General features: G+C 45.9%; 1 protein-coding gene across 1 annotated transcript; it reads right to left on the reverse strand.

Annotated features, from left to right (window-relative positions):
* Positions 1–2215: 2215 nt before the first annotated feature.
* Positions 2216–4623, reverse strand: LOC100381515 (putative subtilase family protein). Its single transcript, NM_001174345.1, has one exon. The coding sequence runs from the start codon at positions 4605–4607 to the stop codon at positions 2367–2369; it is 2241 nt and encodes a 746-aa protein (NP_001167816.1). The 5' UTR covers positions 4608–4623; the 3' UTR covers positions 2216–2366.
* Between the last annotated feature and the right edge of the window lie 11086 nt (positions 4624–15709).

Here is a 15709-nt window from a genome sequence, read left to right on the forward strand (position 1 = left end):
TATTATATTTCAATACAACATCTTCAGTAGTAACACATATGTGTTTAACAGTTAATGCAGCAACAGGGCATGACATCAAATTTTCCACCGCCACCACAATGGAGCCAATTTGCAAACACACCAGTTCCACCACCACAGTTCACCACCCCTCCGACACATATACCTGCACCTGGAGATAGGGTACGTTTGATAACTCTCCATTAATTTATACACTTGTATACTTTTTGATATTTGCATTTAACGTGTTGATATTTGCTAACTTGCATAGGTTACGCCTGAAGCGGGTGGCAGTGGGTCTGATCCAGCAGCAGGGACTGGATTTGTTGACTCGCTCTTCGCGTTCCCTCCTCCTGGTGGTGAAGGTGGCAGCGGTCATAGCTCTAACCACCCAAGTGGTGGTTATCTCTAAACACTTAAACTCGTGCTCGTTATGTTTTTAACTCCTGGACGTTATGTTTGTGTAAACACTCTCGTATCTGAAATGTTTGTGATGTGTGAATTATATCAATGTGTTTGTGATGTGTGATGTCAATGATGTGTTTGTGATGTGTGATGTCAATGCGTTTGTGATTTATATGTTTATGTGATACGTTTTGTCATATGTTTGTGATATATATGTTTTGTGTATGTTATGTGTGAGAAATATCTAATTTGGTGTTGCTGTTGCAGAAATATAGGTTAACTCCCGTCGGCCCAGTTAATTCCCGTCGGTTTGACCATAGCCGACGGGAATTGACTATTAACTCACGTCGGCCCAGATAATTCCCGTCGGCTGACCTGGCCGACGGGAATTACTAATTAATTCCCGTCGGCTGACCTGGCCGACGGGCATTAATTAGTAATTCCCGTCGGCCAGGTCAGCCGACGGGGATTAGCCCTTATTCCCGTCGGCTCGATATTGGCCGACGGGGATTACGTATTCCCGCCGTCGGCCGACGGGAATAACCGTATCCCCGACAAGGGACGCCTGGCGGCTGACAACCGACGGGAATAAGGGCTAAACCGACGGGAATTACTTATTCCCGTCGGTTTAGTGCTTATTCCCGTCGGTTCCTGGCCGACGGGAATTTTACTATGAGGACCTCCCACGGTCTTTCGAGTTTATGTTTGGGATTAAAGTCACGTACTTGCAGGACGAGGATTTTTAGTGGCTCCCATTCATCCCTCTCTGGTCGTCTCACCGGTCCTACAACGTGTTTGAATATAGAGCGAAAGCGAGACACACAATAGCAAAAGTGAAATCTCTGTATTCTTTATTGATGGAATGTCTTGCTTATATAGATACTAAGGGTGCCTCGAAGAGGTAAGTTTAAGAGATGACTACAAGGGGTCAAGTCAGAGGTGCCTTTACAACCAAAGGGTGTCTTGAAGGGATGTGATCATTTCTCAATAAATTTCACTACTTGATGTGGTAGGTGCCACTTGGCGCATTAGAGATGTAGTGGTTCTCGAGAATATTTTAGGATCAATTTGTGTTCACTAGACATCATCTTTTAAACAATTTTCATTATTCAACGAGTGTTTGAATGCACTAGATCTAATAGTTAGTTGACTAAAAAATTGCTAATTAAAATAGCTAGCTAACTATTAACTAATTTACTAAAAATAACTAATAGTTGAACTATTAACTAGGGTGTTTGAATGTCTCTAACTAATTTACTAAAAATAACTAATAGTAGTGCATTCAATCACCACCTCAGTGTGATTTTACAAGCAACCTGATGCACAACACAGTATTATGTGTTTGAATATAGAGCGAAAGCGAGAGACACAATGGTAAAAGTGAAATCTCTGTATTCTTTATTGATGAAATATCTTGCTTATATAGACACAAAAGGGTGCCTCGAAGAGGCAAGTCCAAGAGGTGACTACAAGGGGTCAAGTCCAAGAGGTGACTTTACAACGAAAGTTGTCTCAAAGGGATGAGATCATTTCTCAATAAATTGCACTACTCGATAGTGTAGATACCACTTGGTGCATTAGATATTTAGTTGTTCTCCGGAATAATTTTAATTTCACTGAGACATCATCTTTTAAACAATTCTCATTATTCGGGGAGTGTTTCAAATAGCTAGCTAACTATTAACTAATTTACTAAAAATAACTAATAGAATAACTATTAGCTAGGGTGTTTGGATGTCTCCAACTAATTTACTAAAAATAACTAATAGTAGTGCATTCAATCACCACCTCAGTGTGCTTTTACAAGCGGCCTGATGCACAGCACACAGTATTATGTGATTGAGGCACAGCACATAGGAACGATACAGACATTTCAGGCGGACTAAGTTTTTATTATAACAAGTAGCTAGCAGACTCTCACCAGTCAGTCACCACGCGAGTCCTATCTTGACGACGATCTTACACTAGAATATTACAATGGGGCTCCTCACCACATGCTTGCTAGAGACCCACCTAAAGCATCCCTGAGCATGCTTGGTTTTGCTCGCATCCCAGCTTAACCTCACAGTAAACGTCTTCTTCTCCTTGAGCTCGGTGAACTCCAGCTTCGCTGGTGACACAGTGGCCTCGACTTCCTTGGGCAAGTCAATCTCAACGGCATAAGACGACACCGCATCTCCAACGTTAGTGACTGTCCGGTTCACGACAAGCTCTCCTACGCTCGCCCTTGTCGCCACCGAAGGGTAGTTCAGCTCGGCTTCAGCGATCTTCCGTCGTCCCTTGCCGCAAGCATCCTTCTGGTGCGTGATTGTTTCCACCTGAGAGTCTGTGTAGCCTAGGCCACAGAGATACAGAACGTACTGCTCCACGTCGGTGTCGTACACCAGGCCTGGGCTCACAGCCTGCGAAGGGTTGACATGTCCGGCCCCAACGCTGAAATGGCTCGCCGGACTGAGCTGCTCGTCTAAGATCGGCTGGTTTTTGTTGTTACCATACACGACATAGGCCGTCGTCATGATCGCCGACTTGATCACCGCCGGCGACCAGTCAGGGTGTGCGCTCTTGATGACAGCTGCGATGCCGCTGAGGTGAGGTGCAGACATGGATGTTCCAGATACGGAGTTGAAAGTAGCTGCTGCTGCTCCATGTTGGTCGTCGTCGTCACGGTCACGGCCGGCGGTGTTTGTTGTTGGCCCGACCTTGAACGGCCATGCCGCAACGACGTTGACGCCGGGCCCAATGACGTCTGGCTTCAAGATGCCAGGGCTCGCAGTGCTAGGCCCCCTGGATGAGAAGTAGGCGACGACGGGAGCTGGAGCGGTGCCCAGCGCCGTGCCGTTGAAGACGATGGAGGCAGTCGGCTTGCTGGACGTGTTGATGTACTGTCTGACGGCGGCGGCGTCTTGGGAGTTCAGATACGACGCCGGCAGGACATGGGCCGCCGCAATAGTCGTGTGACCAGTACTATCACCCCCCAGCAGTATCATCCCGGCACCACCGCCATCCTTGACAGACTGTCCGATTGCGACTTGAGAGCCATCAAGCTCGCAGGCGACAACATTCCCCGTTATGTTTCCAGCAGACAACTGGAGCATCAGGGGTAGAGGGCCAAGGCTAGGTGGCTGGTAGGCTGACTCGCCGACGAACGAGCGGCCGTCGCCTAGCTTCACGATGGCCTCCATCTGCCGGTCCATGGTGCTTGCGCCCACGGTCAGGACCCATGGCTCCTCGTTGCTCAGCGTGCCAGGAAACGGGCCGGAGTTCCCTGCAGAGCAGCTCACAAATATGCCCTTCTTTACAGCAGAGAAGGTTCCGATGGCGATAATGTCTTCATCGAAGGGCTGTTGAGGGCCGCCGAGCGACATGGACAGGATGTCAACGCCATCCACGATGGCGGCGTCCAGTCCGGCGAGTATGTCCGAGCCATAGCAGCCCTGCTCGTCGCAGACCTTGTACATGGCGAGGTGCGCGCGTGGGGCCATCCCAGCCGCGGTGCCATTGCCACTGCCAAGCACGCTTGCACCCTGCACGAACCTGCCGGCGGCTGTGCTGGCGGTGTGTGTTCCATGGCCGACATCATCCAGTGGACCCTCAGGATTGTTTGGGCCACCGATGAATGACCTTGCGCCAATGAGCTTCTTGTTGCAGTGACCACCACTAGTAGCAAACTTGCAGGATCCACGCCACCTGGAAGGCGGCGCGGACATGCCCTCATCGTCGAAAGAGCTGTGTGCGGAGTCGATCCCCGTGTCTAGGAGCCCGATGATGCTTCCCTCGCCCATGCCTAAGCTGCTCCAAGCCCCTCCGTTTGGTCGTAGGCTTAGGAAATCTGGCGTGTGGGTTGTCAAGAGCGGAAGAAGGATGTCCTTGTACACCATGAGGACCCCATCTTTGCTCTTGACATACTCCGCGTCGTCCTTTGTGAGGTCTACAGCAAACCCCAGAATGGCTTCTTTATAGGTGTGGATGAATGGAGATGTTGATCGAGGTGATCTGTCCATACGTGGTGGGAGGAATGATCTATACCAGCTTTCAAGGTCCATACGGCTCATATCCATGGAAATATTCAGATGAGGGCTCACACGTACAATATACGTGCATAGGCCAGATCTTTCACAATTTTCTTGGGTGGTGGCTTGAGTGGTGTGTAGTAGCAGGCCTATGAGAACAAGGGAGATCGATAGGAGTGTAGCATCCAACTCCATGGCAGAGACTTGGAAGATGAAAAGGTAGTGAGTTGTGTCAAAAGAAGCTGGGAGCTGGTCTATTTATAGCCCCACTAGATACCACTTCTATTCATAGATTCAAATGCCTATGAATTCTACGCATTTAATTCTTGCAAGGAACCATATGTTCATAATTGTGGTCAAAGGTATTTTCCATGACTTTGTTTTGCTATGCAAAGCCATCATGTATGATGAGGATTATAGGTGGGGGTCATGCATATTCTATTAACTGTTTCAAAATTACTCCTAGGAATAAAATTTGATTAAGCTTGATTTGATTCTGTACAAAATCTCATCATTGACTTTTGAGGGGTATATATGGCAGGGTTGGGGATCTTCTATTAGTAAGTTCAAAATTACCATGATGAATCGTAGTTGGAGTAAGGTTGGATTTAGTTCGTTGAAATGTATTGAAAGTTTTAAGACTATTTTATTACATAAGACAATTGTAGTTGAGGGTTACTCAATGAATCAAATAGAATCCTATGTTTATATATGTTCATAACTGTGGTCAAAGGTATTTGGCATGACTTTATTTTGTATATAAATTAAAGCCATCATCATGTATAATGAGGATTATAGATGGGGTCATGAATCTTCTATTAACTATTTGGAAATTACTATTGGGAATAAAAAATGATTTATCTCGATTTGCTTCTGTGCATAATCTCATCATGACTATTGAGGGGTATTGGTAGAGATGGGGAGCTTCTATTAATAAGTTTGAAATTACCATGAGGAATTGTAGCTGGAGTAAGGTTGGATTTAGTTCTTTGAAATGTATTGGAAGCTTTAAGACTATTTTATTACATGAGACAAATGTAGTTGAAGGTTATTCAATGAATCTAATAGAATCCTAAGTTTATATATGTTCATAGTTGTGGTCAAAGGTATTTGGTATGACTTTATTTTGTATATAAATTAAAGCCATCATGTATAATGAGGATTATAGGTGGGGTCATGTATCTTCTATTAACTGTTTGGAAATTACTATTGGGAATACAAATTGATTTAACTCGATTTGATTCTGTGCATAATCTCATCATGTCTATTGAGGGGGTATAGGTAGGGATGGGGAGCTTTTATTAGTAAGTTCAAAATTACAATGAGGAATCATAGTTGGAGTAAGGCCGTATTTATTTCTTTGAAAACTATTTTAATACATGAGACAAATGTAGTTGAAGGTTACTCAATGAATCCAATAGAATCCTATGTTTATATTTATATGTTCATAATTGTGGTCAAATGTATTTGGCACGACTTTATTTTGTATATAAAGCCATCATGTATAATGAGGATTATAGGTGGGGGTCATGCTTCTTCTATTAACTGTTTGGAAATTACTATTCGAAATAAAATTGATTTAGCTTGATTTCAATTTGTACATAATTTCATCATGACTATTGAGGGGTATAGGTAGGGATGGGGTCTTCTATTAGTAAGTTTGAAATTACCATGAGGAATCATAGCTGGAGTAAGGCTGGATTTAGTTCTTTGAAATGTATTAGAAATTTTAAGGCTATTTTATTACATGAGACAAATGTAGTTGAGGGTTACTCAATGAATCCAATAGAATCCTATGTTTTATATTTATGATATTTTTGGATGAATATTGGGAAATAATATTTTTCTACTAGGCACAAATGCACACGAGTTATATGCAATAAATTAATTTATCAAGGAAGAATATGTTTATGATGACATGATAAAAGAGGTTTAGCATGATTTGACTATGTAGACCAAGCCATTATAAATATTGATGATTTTAGGTTAAAGCCAGCTGTCTTCTACCAAAAGCTCCAACATTACTATGACAATTCATAACTATAGTAAGGTTAGGTTTGGTTCCTTGAAATGTTGTGGAAGTCTTGAGACTTTTATTATTACTTGAGACAAATATAGTTGACAGTTACTCAGTAAATGCAGTAGACTCCTTTGTTTTTAATATTTTGAAACAATATTTGGGATAGAATAAATATTTAACGTATAAAATGCACATAAGTTACATATATTTAATCAATCAGTACGAACCATTTGTTGATAGTTGAGATATTAGAAAAGTTTTTCTTGATTTTATTTTACACATAAATCATCTATTAATGGTTACTCGTGGTAGTTGGTTAGCTGCTATTAGTGGCTCCAACATTACGACAAGGAATGGCGGATAGATTGGTTTGGTTTGGTTCTTTGAAATATTTCAAAAATTCTTAGAGATTTTTACTACATGAGAAAAATATTGTTAAGGGTTACCAAATATGCGAACACAAGGTTGACTTTTCCATTATGATTCGAGTTGATAATGAGTAATTGTCAACGGGTAGCACTCTCTGGTAGACAGTGGACTGACCACAGTGTGAGATTATGTATGGGCAACAATGTCGGTCAGCTTGTGCATGTGTGGAGCACAGGGACGGTAATCGACGACTGAGGTGAAAGTCATGCGGGCTCATGCTGATGGACCGGAAGTGGTGAAGGATAAGTGCTGGGTCTTGGCTGACGGATCGGAGCAGCCGTGGTGGCTAACACCTGGGACACACACTCGCGTCAGTACATGGTGGAGTGGACCATATACATATTAGGCATATGAGGTGTATGAGGCATATGAGGCATGGAAAACATAGGATGACATGGGACACACATATTGATTATTGGTGGATAAAGAGGATGTGATCTTATGTAGTTGGAACGGGTTTTGGAAAGACAAGGGTATCACATAGCACTAAATGGGTTTGCAGAGAGTGAACTCATGTGGAGAAGCAACAATTGGTGATATGGTGATCTTTTTGGCTTAGACCGAAGGTGATATGAAGTGGGAGGAATATTGGTAGTATATGTGGCCCACTGGAAAAAGTTGGGGTTGATTTGAGCACAGAAGGCTGGTTTGTACATTCTATCGAACACCTGGTGTGCGTGGTGTAGCAAAAGAGGTGAAACAAGGGTTTTTAGGGGCAAACCTCCCAAAGGGAGAACATCACCTGCAAGGGAACTTCACAATGCATACACACACAGAAGACACAGATTCATAGAGATTTCCAATTCGACTCTATGCTCGAAGAAAAGGGTATTCCCCTTAACAAATTCCTCAATAAGAGCAACCATTTTTCTTAGACAATTGAAATCCAAGAGGCCCTCGACCGAATAATGTGTTCTTGAGCTCGCCACTGGTCTTGGTCGTGCCTGACCCAGGTGAAACACTCCTCCTCTATGTTGCAGCCACCACCCAGGTGGTCAACGTTGAGGTGGTTGTGGAAAGGGAGGACGAGGGAAACGTGCTCAAGGTGCAGAAGTCCATTTAATTCGTTAGTGAGGTGCTGATGGAGTCCAAGACACAGTACCCTTAGATCTAGAAACTGCTCTATGCAGTCCTCATTGCCAAGTGGGAGTTGATCCACTTCTTTGACCGACACTTCGTGCAGGTGGTGTCCATGGCACCCCTTGGTGAAATCATCAATAATCGGGATGCGTCCAGTCGCATGACAAAATGGCCCCTCAACCTCAGTGGGCTCGACATCAACTACATCCCTAGAACTGTGACCAAATTCTAGGCTCTTACCGACTTCATCGCAGAATGGATCGAAGCGCAGGAGCCACCCACAATCAAGGACCCAGAGTACCGGATCATGTACTTCAACGGATCCTACCTCAAGACCAGAAGCGGCACGGGTGTCGTCCTCATGTCGCCTTAAGGGCACAAACTCCGCTACGCCATCTTCCTCCACTTTGATTCCGCCAACAATGTCGCTGAATATGAGGCCCTCGTCAATGGGCTCCGGATTGCGAGCGAGGTGGGTGTGCAGCGGCTCCTAGTTAGGGGCAACTCCAAGTTGGTCATCGACTAGGTCATGAAGGCAATGGAGCTACACGACATGTGGATGTGCACATACTACAGTAAAGTACAAAAGCTAGAGGAAAAGTTCAAAGGCTTCGAGCTGCACCACAGCTACATACGTTTCAACGCCGAGGCCGACGAGCTATCGACCATTGCGTCGGGGAAAAAGCCCATCCCAGATGAGATCTTCACCTTCGACCTCTACGAACCGTTGGTGAAGTTCAAACAAAGGAAGGGTTGGACAAGGTGGCTGATGACCAGGTTGCCTGGCCCTATGGCCCAAGCTTGTGGGTTGGTAACGACAACCGATCGATAGGACTAGCGTCAACCCCTTATCGACCGACTATCAGACGGAGCCCTTCTCAAAAACACCACTGATGAAGCCAGGCGACTCTCTCGCGAAGCAAAGTCCTTCAGGCTCATCGATGGGACACTTTATAAGAGGAGCGCCTTCGGGATCAAGCAGAAGTGTATCATGCTCAAAGAAGGATGACGGTTGCTCACTGAGGTGCACGGAGGAACATGTGTGCACCACGAGGCCCCACGGTCCCTTGTCAGCAAAGCATTCAGTCAAGGCTTGTATTGGACCATGGTAGTGGTCGATGCTGAACAGGTCGTCCATACTTGCAACGACTACCGGTACAGTTGTTCACTTGTTCTCAAATGCTATAGATTAAGAACAAGACAACACAACTGTTAATAGTTAAATACCTTCGTCCTTCGAAGCATTATTTCCTCTTGGATATAATGATCCTCAGGCAAAGGTCATGAAGGACACGCCTTCATCATTTTATCACATAGACGTAAATACAAATAAAAGAGCAAAGGAACGTAGAAGAATGGAAATAACAATTATCATATATTGATAGTTTATTTATTATTATCTTCATCAAACACGAATAAACATTAACAATATTTGTATTACAACGGTACCTTCAGCTTGCCAAAAGGTAGAAGAGCGGGAGAGACGCGAGAGCGATTACAATCCAGCGTGAACAGTACGGTGCTACTGTTCATCTATTTATAGGCACGGGACGCAACCCGAACAAAATTACATTCATGTCCTTGACATTTACTTGTAATCATAATACCAATTATCAATGAGTAAATGGTCTTTTCCCCCTTTAAGTCGGTATCGTCCTTGGTCTTCATCACCGTATTGAGCCGAAGCCTTCCGAGAATAGCTTCGGCACTTGTTCCTATTGCCTTCGGGTTGTTCCTTTATGCCGCGACTACCTTCGCCTTTAGAGAAGGTCTTTTATTCGGGAGCCGAAGCCTCCTGTAATAATCTATGTCATACTAAAAACATATTGTTAGTCGCGTTTTTTGAGGACCTTCGGAAGAGGAAGGCCCCCAACAGGTACTACGTGTGACAAACACATACGCCGGTGCAAGCACTCCAAACCATACCCGTCACCTGGGCATTTGCGGTTTGGGGACTAGACTTGGTTGGGCCCTTCAAGAAGGCGCTCGAGGGCTTCACCCACCTGCTCGTAGCTGGACAAATTCATAAAGTGGATCGAGGCCAAGCCCATTGCAAACTCAAGTCCTCAGAAGCCACTACGTCCTTCAGCGACATTGTTTATCAGTTCGGGGTATCAAATTCCATCGTCACCGATAACGGGATTTAGTTCACAGAAGAAACGTTCCTGCAGTTCTGTGAAGATTTCAACATCCTCGTCGATTGGACTATGTGTTGGTACTTGCTCTCAACTCGCAAGGGGGCCCAACAAGGGTGAATAGTGGCGTTAACAGGGTTACGCGCTACATGGCAATAGCTCTGTTAATCTGGCCTCTCACGGGCACTGTGTGGGGGTATTTATAGGTACCTGAGCGCCCAGCGCCTTGTACTAAGGACGCATGTGCCCTCAGCTACCTAGGTTATCCCCAGAATATTCCCATAAAGCAGGGTTACAGACTGTAATTACAGGGATGCCTTTACAAATTAGGCCCGTAACACGCGGCGGCCACGCAGGGCCCGTTACAATGGGCCGGATCACACGTGGGCCTCTGAGCTGGACGAGGCCGCACTGTGGGATGACGTCGTCGCAGGTCTTCGTCTGGTGTCGAATCTGGCGAAGGGTGTCCCTGCCCGTTTTGTCTCTGTCAGACCAGCGGCTGCAGCGAAGGCCTCGAGCGAAGGGTGGCGTCTTTGCCTTCGCCCCAACATTTGCCCTCCGAGGGACCAGTTCGACAAAGTCACCTGGTGCCGAAGACGTCGCTAGATGGCGGAGACGCTGCCCTCGCTCGAAGTGGTTCCGCGGGGGTTTTTGACATGACCGTTGATTGACAGCGTACTGTTGGATTGCGGGTTTCCCGAAGCGCCGCGCCCTGTTGGATTGCGGGTTTCCCGAAGAGCCGCGCCCTGTCTATAAAAGGGGGCGGGGGTCGGTGCTTTTTGAACTTCACTTTCCGCGCTCCGTAAAAACCCTAGCCGCCTTTTTCCGCCGTCTTGTTGCTCGTCTGCCCGCCGTGCTCTTGTTCACCGGAGATCTGGCTCGAGTGAAGCAGACCGCCCGCCGCCGCCGACGGTACGTAGCGATGCCGACCTCCTCTTCTTTCGCTGCCGCTACGCCGCCGGCCAACGCCTCGTCTGAGGAGACGCTGAGTAGCTTGATGGCGGAGGAGTTGCGCGCCGGCGATTCTGTGAATTTTGGCGTGTCGCGGATGTCGTCGGTGAAAGGGAATTAGGCTTTCACCTAGTTCCTAAATAATTTTGGTGGTTGAATTGCCCAACACAAATCTTTGGACTAACTAGTTTGCCCAAGTGTATAGATTATACAGGTGAAAAAGGTTCACACTCAGCCAATAAAAAGACCAAGTTTTGGATTCAATAAAGGAGCAAAGGGGCAACCGAGGGCACCCCTGGTCTGGCGCACCGGACTGTCCGGTGTGCCACCGGACAGTAAACAGTACCTGTCCGGTGCACCAGGGGACTCAGACTCAAACTCTTCACCCTCGGGATTTCTCGGAAGCCGGCGCGCTATAATTCACCGGACTGTCCGGTGTGCACCGGACATGTCCGGTGCTCCAAGGAAGCGCGGCCTCCGGAACTCGCCAGCCTCGGTTTCGCGTGACAGCCGCTCCGCTAAAATTCACCGGACTGTCCGGTGTGCACCGGACTGTCCGGTGTGCCAGCGGAGCAACGGCTCTCTTCGGCGCCAACGGCTCTCTGCGATGCATTTAATGCGCGCGCAGCGCGCGCAGACGTCAGACTTGCCCATACCGGTGCACCGGACATCAAACAGTACATGTCCGGTGTGCACCGGACACCCAGGCGGGCCCACAAGTCAGAAGCTCCAACGGCTAGAATCCAACGGCAGTGATGACGTGGCAGGGGCACCGGACTGTCCGGTGTGCACCGGACTGTCCGGTGCGCCATCGAGCAGACGCCTCCAGCCAACGGTCAAGTTTGGTGGTTGGGGCTATAAATACCCCAACCACCCCACCATTCATTGCATCCAAGTTTTCCACTTCTCAACTACTACAAGAGCTCTAGGCATTCAATTCTAGACACATTCAAAGAGATCAAATCCTCTCCAATTCCACACAAAACCCTAGTGACTAGAGAGAGTGATTTGCCGTGTTCATTTGAGCTCTTGCGCTTGGATTGCTTCTTTTCTTTCTCACTTGTTCTTGTGATCAAAACTCCATTGTAATCAAGGCAAGAGGCACCAATTGTGTGGTGGCCCTTGCGGGGAAGTTTTGTTCCCGGCTTTGATTTGAGAAGAGAAGCTCACTCGGTCCGAGGGACCGTTTGAGAGAGGGAAGGGTTGAAAGAGACCCGGCCTTTGTGGCCTCCTCAACGGGGAGTAGGTTTGAGAGAACCGAACCTCGGTAAAACAAATCCGTGTGTCACACTTCATTATTTGCTTGCGATTTGTTTTGCGCCCTCTCCCGCGGACTCGTTTATATTTCTAACGCTAACCCGGCTTGTAGTTATGTTTATATTTGTAAATTTCAGTTTCGCCCTATTCACCCCCCCTCTAGGCGACTATCAATTGGTATCAGAGCCCGGTGCTTCTTAGAGCCTAACCGCTCGAAGTGATGTCGGGAGATCACGCCAAGAAGGAGATGGAGACCGGCGAAAAGCCCACTACAAGCTACGGGAGCACTTCATCGGAAGAGTCCCGCACCAAAAGGAGGGAGAAGAAGAAGAGCTCCTCCAACAAAGGGAAGGAGAAGAAATCTTCTTCTCACCACAAAGAGAAGAAGGAAAAATCTTCTTCCCACAAGCCGCATCGGAAAGGCGACAAGCACAAGAGGATGAGGAAGGTGGTCTACTACGAGACCGACACTTCATCAACTTCTACCTCCGACTCCGATGCGCCCTCCGTCACTTCTAAGCGCCAAGAGCGCAAGAAGTATAGTAAGATCCCCCTACGCTACCCTCGCATTTCCAAACATACACCTTTACTTTCCGTCCCATTAGGCAAACCACCAACTTTTGATGGTGAAGATTACGCTAGGTGGAGCGATTTAATGCGATTTCATCTAATCTCGCTCCACAAAAGTATATGGGATGTTGTTGAGTTTGGTGCACAGGTACCGTCGGTAGGGGATGAAAACTATGATGAGGATGAGGTGGCCCAAATCGAGCACTTCAACTCACAAGCAACGACAATACTCCTCGCCTCTCTAAGTAGAGAGGAGTATAACAAAGTACAAGGGTTGAAGAGCGCTAAGGAGATTTGGGATGTGCTCAAAACCGCGCACGAAGGAGATGAGCTCACCAAGATCACCAAGCAGGAAACGATCGAGGGGGAGCTCGGTCGGTTCCGGCTTCGCAAAGGGGAGGAGCCACAACACATGTACAACCGGCTCAAGACCTTGGTGAACCAAGTGCGCAACCTCGGGAGCAAGAAGTGGGATGACCACGAAGTGGTAAATGTTATTTTAAGATCTCTCATTTTTCTTAATCCCACTCAAGTTCAATTGATTCGTGGTAATCCTAGATATACTAAAATGACCCCCGAGGAAGTTATCGGGCATTTTGTAAGTTTTGAGTGCATGATAGAAGGCTCGAGGAAAATCAACGAGCTTGGCGACTCATCCGAAGCCCAACCCGTTGCATTCAAGGCAACGGAGGAGAAGAAGGAGGAGGCTACACCAAGTCGACAACCAATCGACGCCTCCAAGCTCGACAATGAGGAAATGGCGCTCGTCATCAAGAGCTTCCGTCAAATCCTCAAACAAAGGAGGGGGAAAGACTACAAGTCCCGCTCCAAGAAGGTTTGCTACAAGTGTGGTAAGCCCGGTCATTTTATTGCTAAATGTCCTATATCTAGTGACAGTGACCGAGGTGACGACAAGAAGGGGAGACGAAAGGAAAAGAAGAGGTATTACAAGAAGAAGGGCGGCGATGCCCATGTTTGTCGAGAGTGGGACTCCGACGAGAGCTCAAGCGACTCCTCCGACGACGAGGACGCCGCCAACATCGCCGTCACCAAGGGACTCCTCTTCCCCAACGTCGGCCACAAGTGCCTCATGGCAAAGGACGGCAAAAAGAAGGTTAAATCTAAATCCTCCACTAAATATGAATCCTCTAGTGATGACAATGCTAGTGATGAGGAAGATAATTTGCGTTCCCTTTTTGCCAACCTTAACATAGCTCAAAAAGAAAAATTGAATGAATTGGTTAGTGCTATTCATGAAAAGGACGACCTTTTGGATTCCCAAGAGGATTGTCTAATTAAAGAAAACAAAAAACATGTTAAGGTTAAAAAGGCTTATGCTCTAGAAGTAGAAAAATGTGAAAAATTATCTAGTGAGCTAAGCACTTGCCGTGAAATAATTGACAACCTTAGGAATGAAAATGCTATTTTAAATGCTAAGGTTGATTCTCATGTTTGTGATGTTTCATTTTCCACTCCTAGAGATAATAATGATGATTTGCTTGCTAGGATTGAAGAATTGAACATTTCTCTTGCTAGCCTTAGAGTAGAAAATGAAAAGTTGATTACTAAGGCTAAAGAACTAGATGCTTGCAATGTTACAATTTCTGACCTTAGAACTAAAAATGATATGCTGCATGCTAAGGTTGTAGAATTAAAATCTTGCAAACCCTCTACATCTATTGTTGAGCATGTATCTATTTGTACTAGATGTAGAAATGTTGATATTGATGCTATTCATGATCACATGATTTTAATTAAGCAACAAAATGATCATATAGCTAAACTAGATGCTAAAATTGCCGAGCACAACTTAGAAAATGAGAAATTTAAATTTGCTCGTAGCATGCTTTATAATGGGAGACGCCCTGGCATCAAGGATGGCATTGGCTTCCAAAGGGGAGACAATGTCAAACTTAATGCCCCTCCTAAGAACTTGTCTAACTTTGTTAAGGGCAAAGCTCCCATGCCTCAGGATAACGAGGGTTACATTTTATACCCTGCCGGCTATCCTGAGAGCAAAATTAGGAGTATTCACTCTAGGAAGTCTCACTCTGGCCCCAATCATGCTTTCATATATAAGGGTGAGACATCTAGTTCTAGGCAACCAACCCGTGCCAAGTTGCCTAAGAAGAAAATTCCTAATGCATCAAATGAACATAGCATTTCATTTAAGACTTTTGATGCATCATATGTTTTGACTAACAAATCCGGCAAGGTCGTTGCCAAGTTTGTTGGGGGCAAACACAAGGGCTCCAAGGCTTGTGTTTGGGTACCCAAAGTTCTTGTATCTAATGCCAAAGGACCCAAAACAGTTTGGGTACCTAAAGTCAAGAACTAAATTTGTTTTGTAGGTTTATGCATCCGGGGGCTCAAGTTGGATACTCGACAGCGGGTGCACAAACCACATGACCGGGGAGAAAAGGATGTTCTCCTCATATGAGAAAAACAAAGATCCCCAACGAGCTATCACATTCGGGGATGGAAATCAAGGGTTGGTCAAAGGTTTGGGTAAAATTGCTATTTCACCTGACCATTCCATTTCCAATGTTTTTCTTGTTGATTCATTAGATTACAACTTGCTTTCTGTTTCCCAATTATGTCAAATGGGCTACAACTGTCTTTTTACTGATATAGGTGTCACTGTCTTTAGAAGAAGTGATGATTCAATAGCATTTAAGGGTGTGTTAGAGGGTCAGCTATACTTAGTGGATTTTAATAGAGCTGAACTCGACACATGCTTAATTGCTAAGACTAACATGGGTTGGCTCTGGCATCGCCGACTAGCCCATGTTGGGATGAAGAATCTTCACAAGCTTCTAAAGGGAGAGCACATTTTAGGATTAACAAATGTTCAT

The sequence above is a fragment of the Zea mays genome, chromosome 10, assembly GCF_902167145.1.
Source record: "Zea mays cultivar B73 chromosome 10, Zm-B73-REFERENCE-NAM-5.0, whole genome shotgun sequence".
Classification (NCBI taxonomy): Eukaryota; Viridiplantae; Streptophyta; class Magnoliopsida; order Poales; family Poaceae; genus Zea; species Zea mays.

What these genes read in the sequence shown, in the direction of transcription:
- LOC100381515 (NM_001174345.1), bottom strand. Translation starts at nt 4,607, where the DNA reads ATGGAGTTGGATGCTACACTCCTATCGATCTCCCTTGTTCTCATAGGC.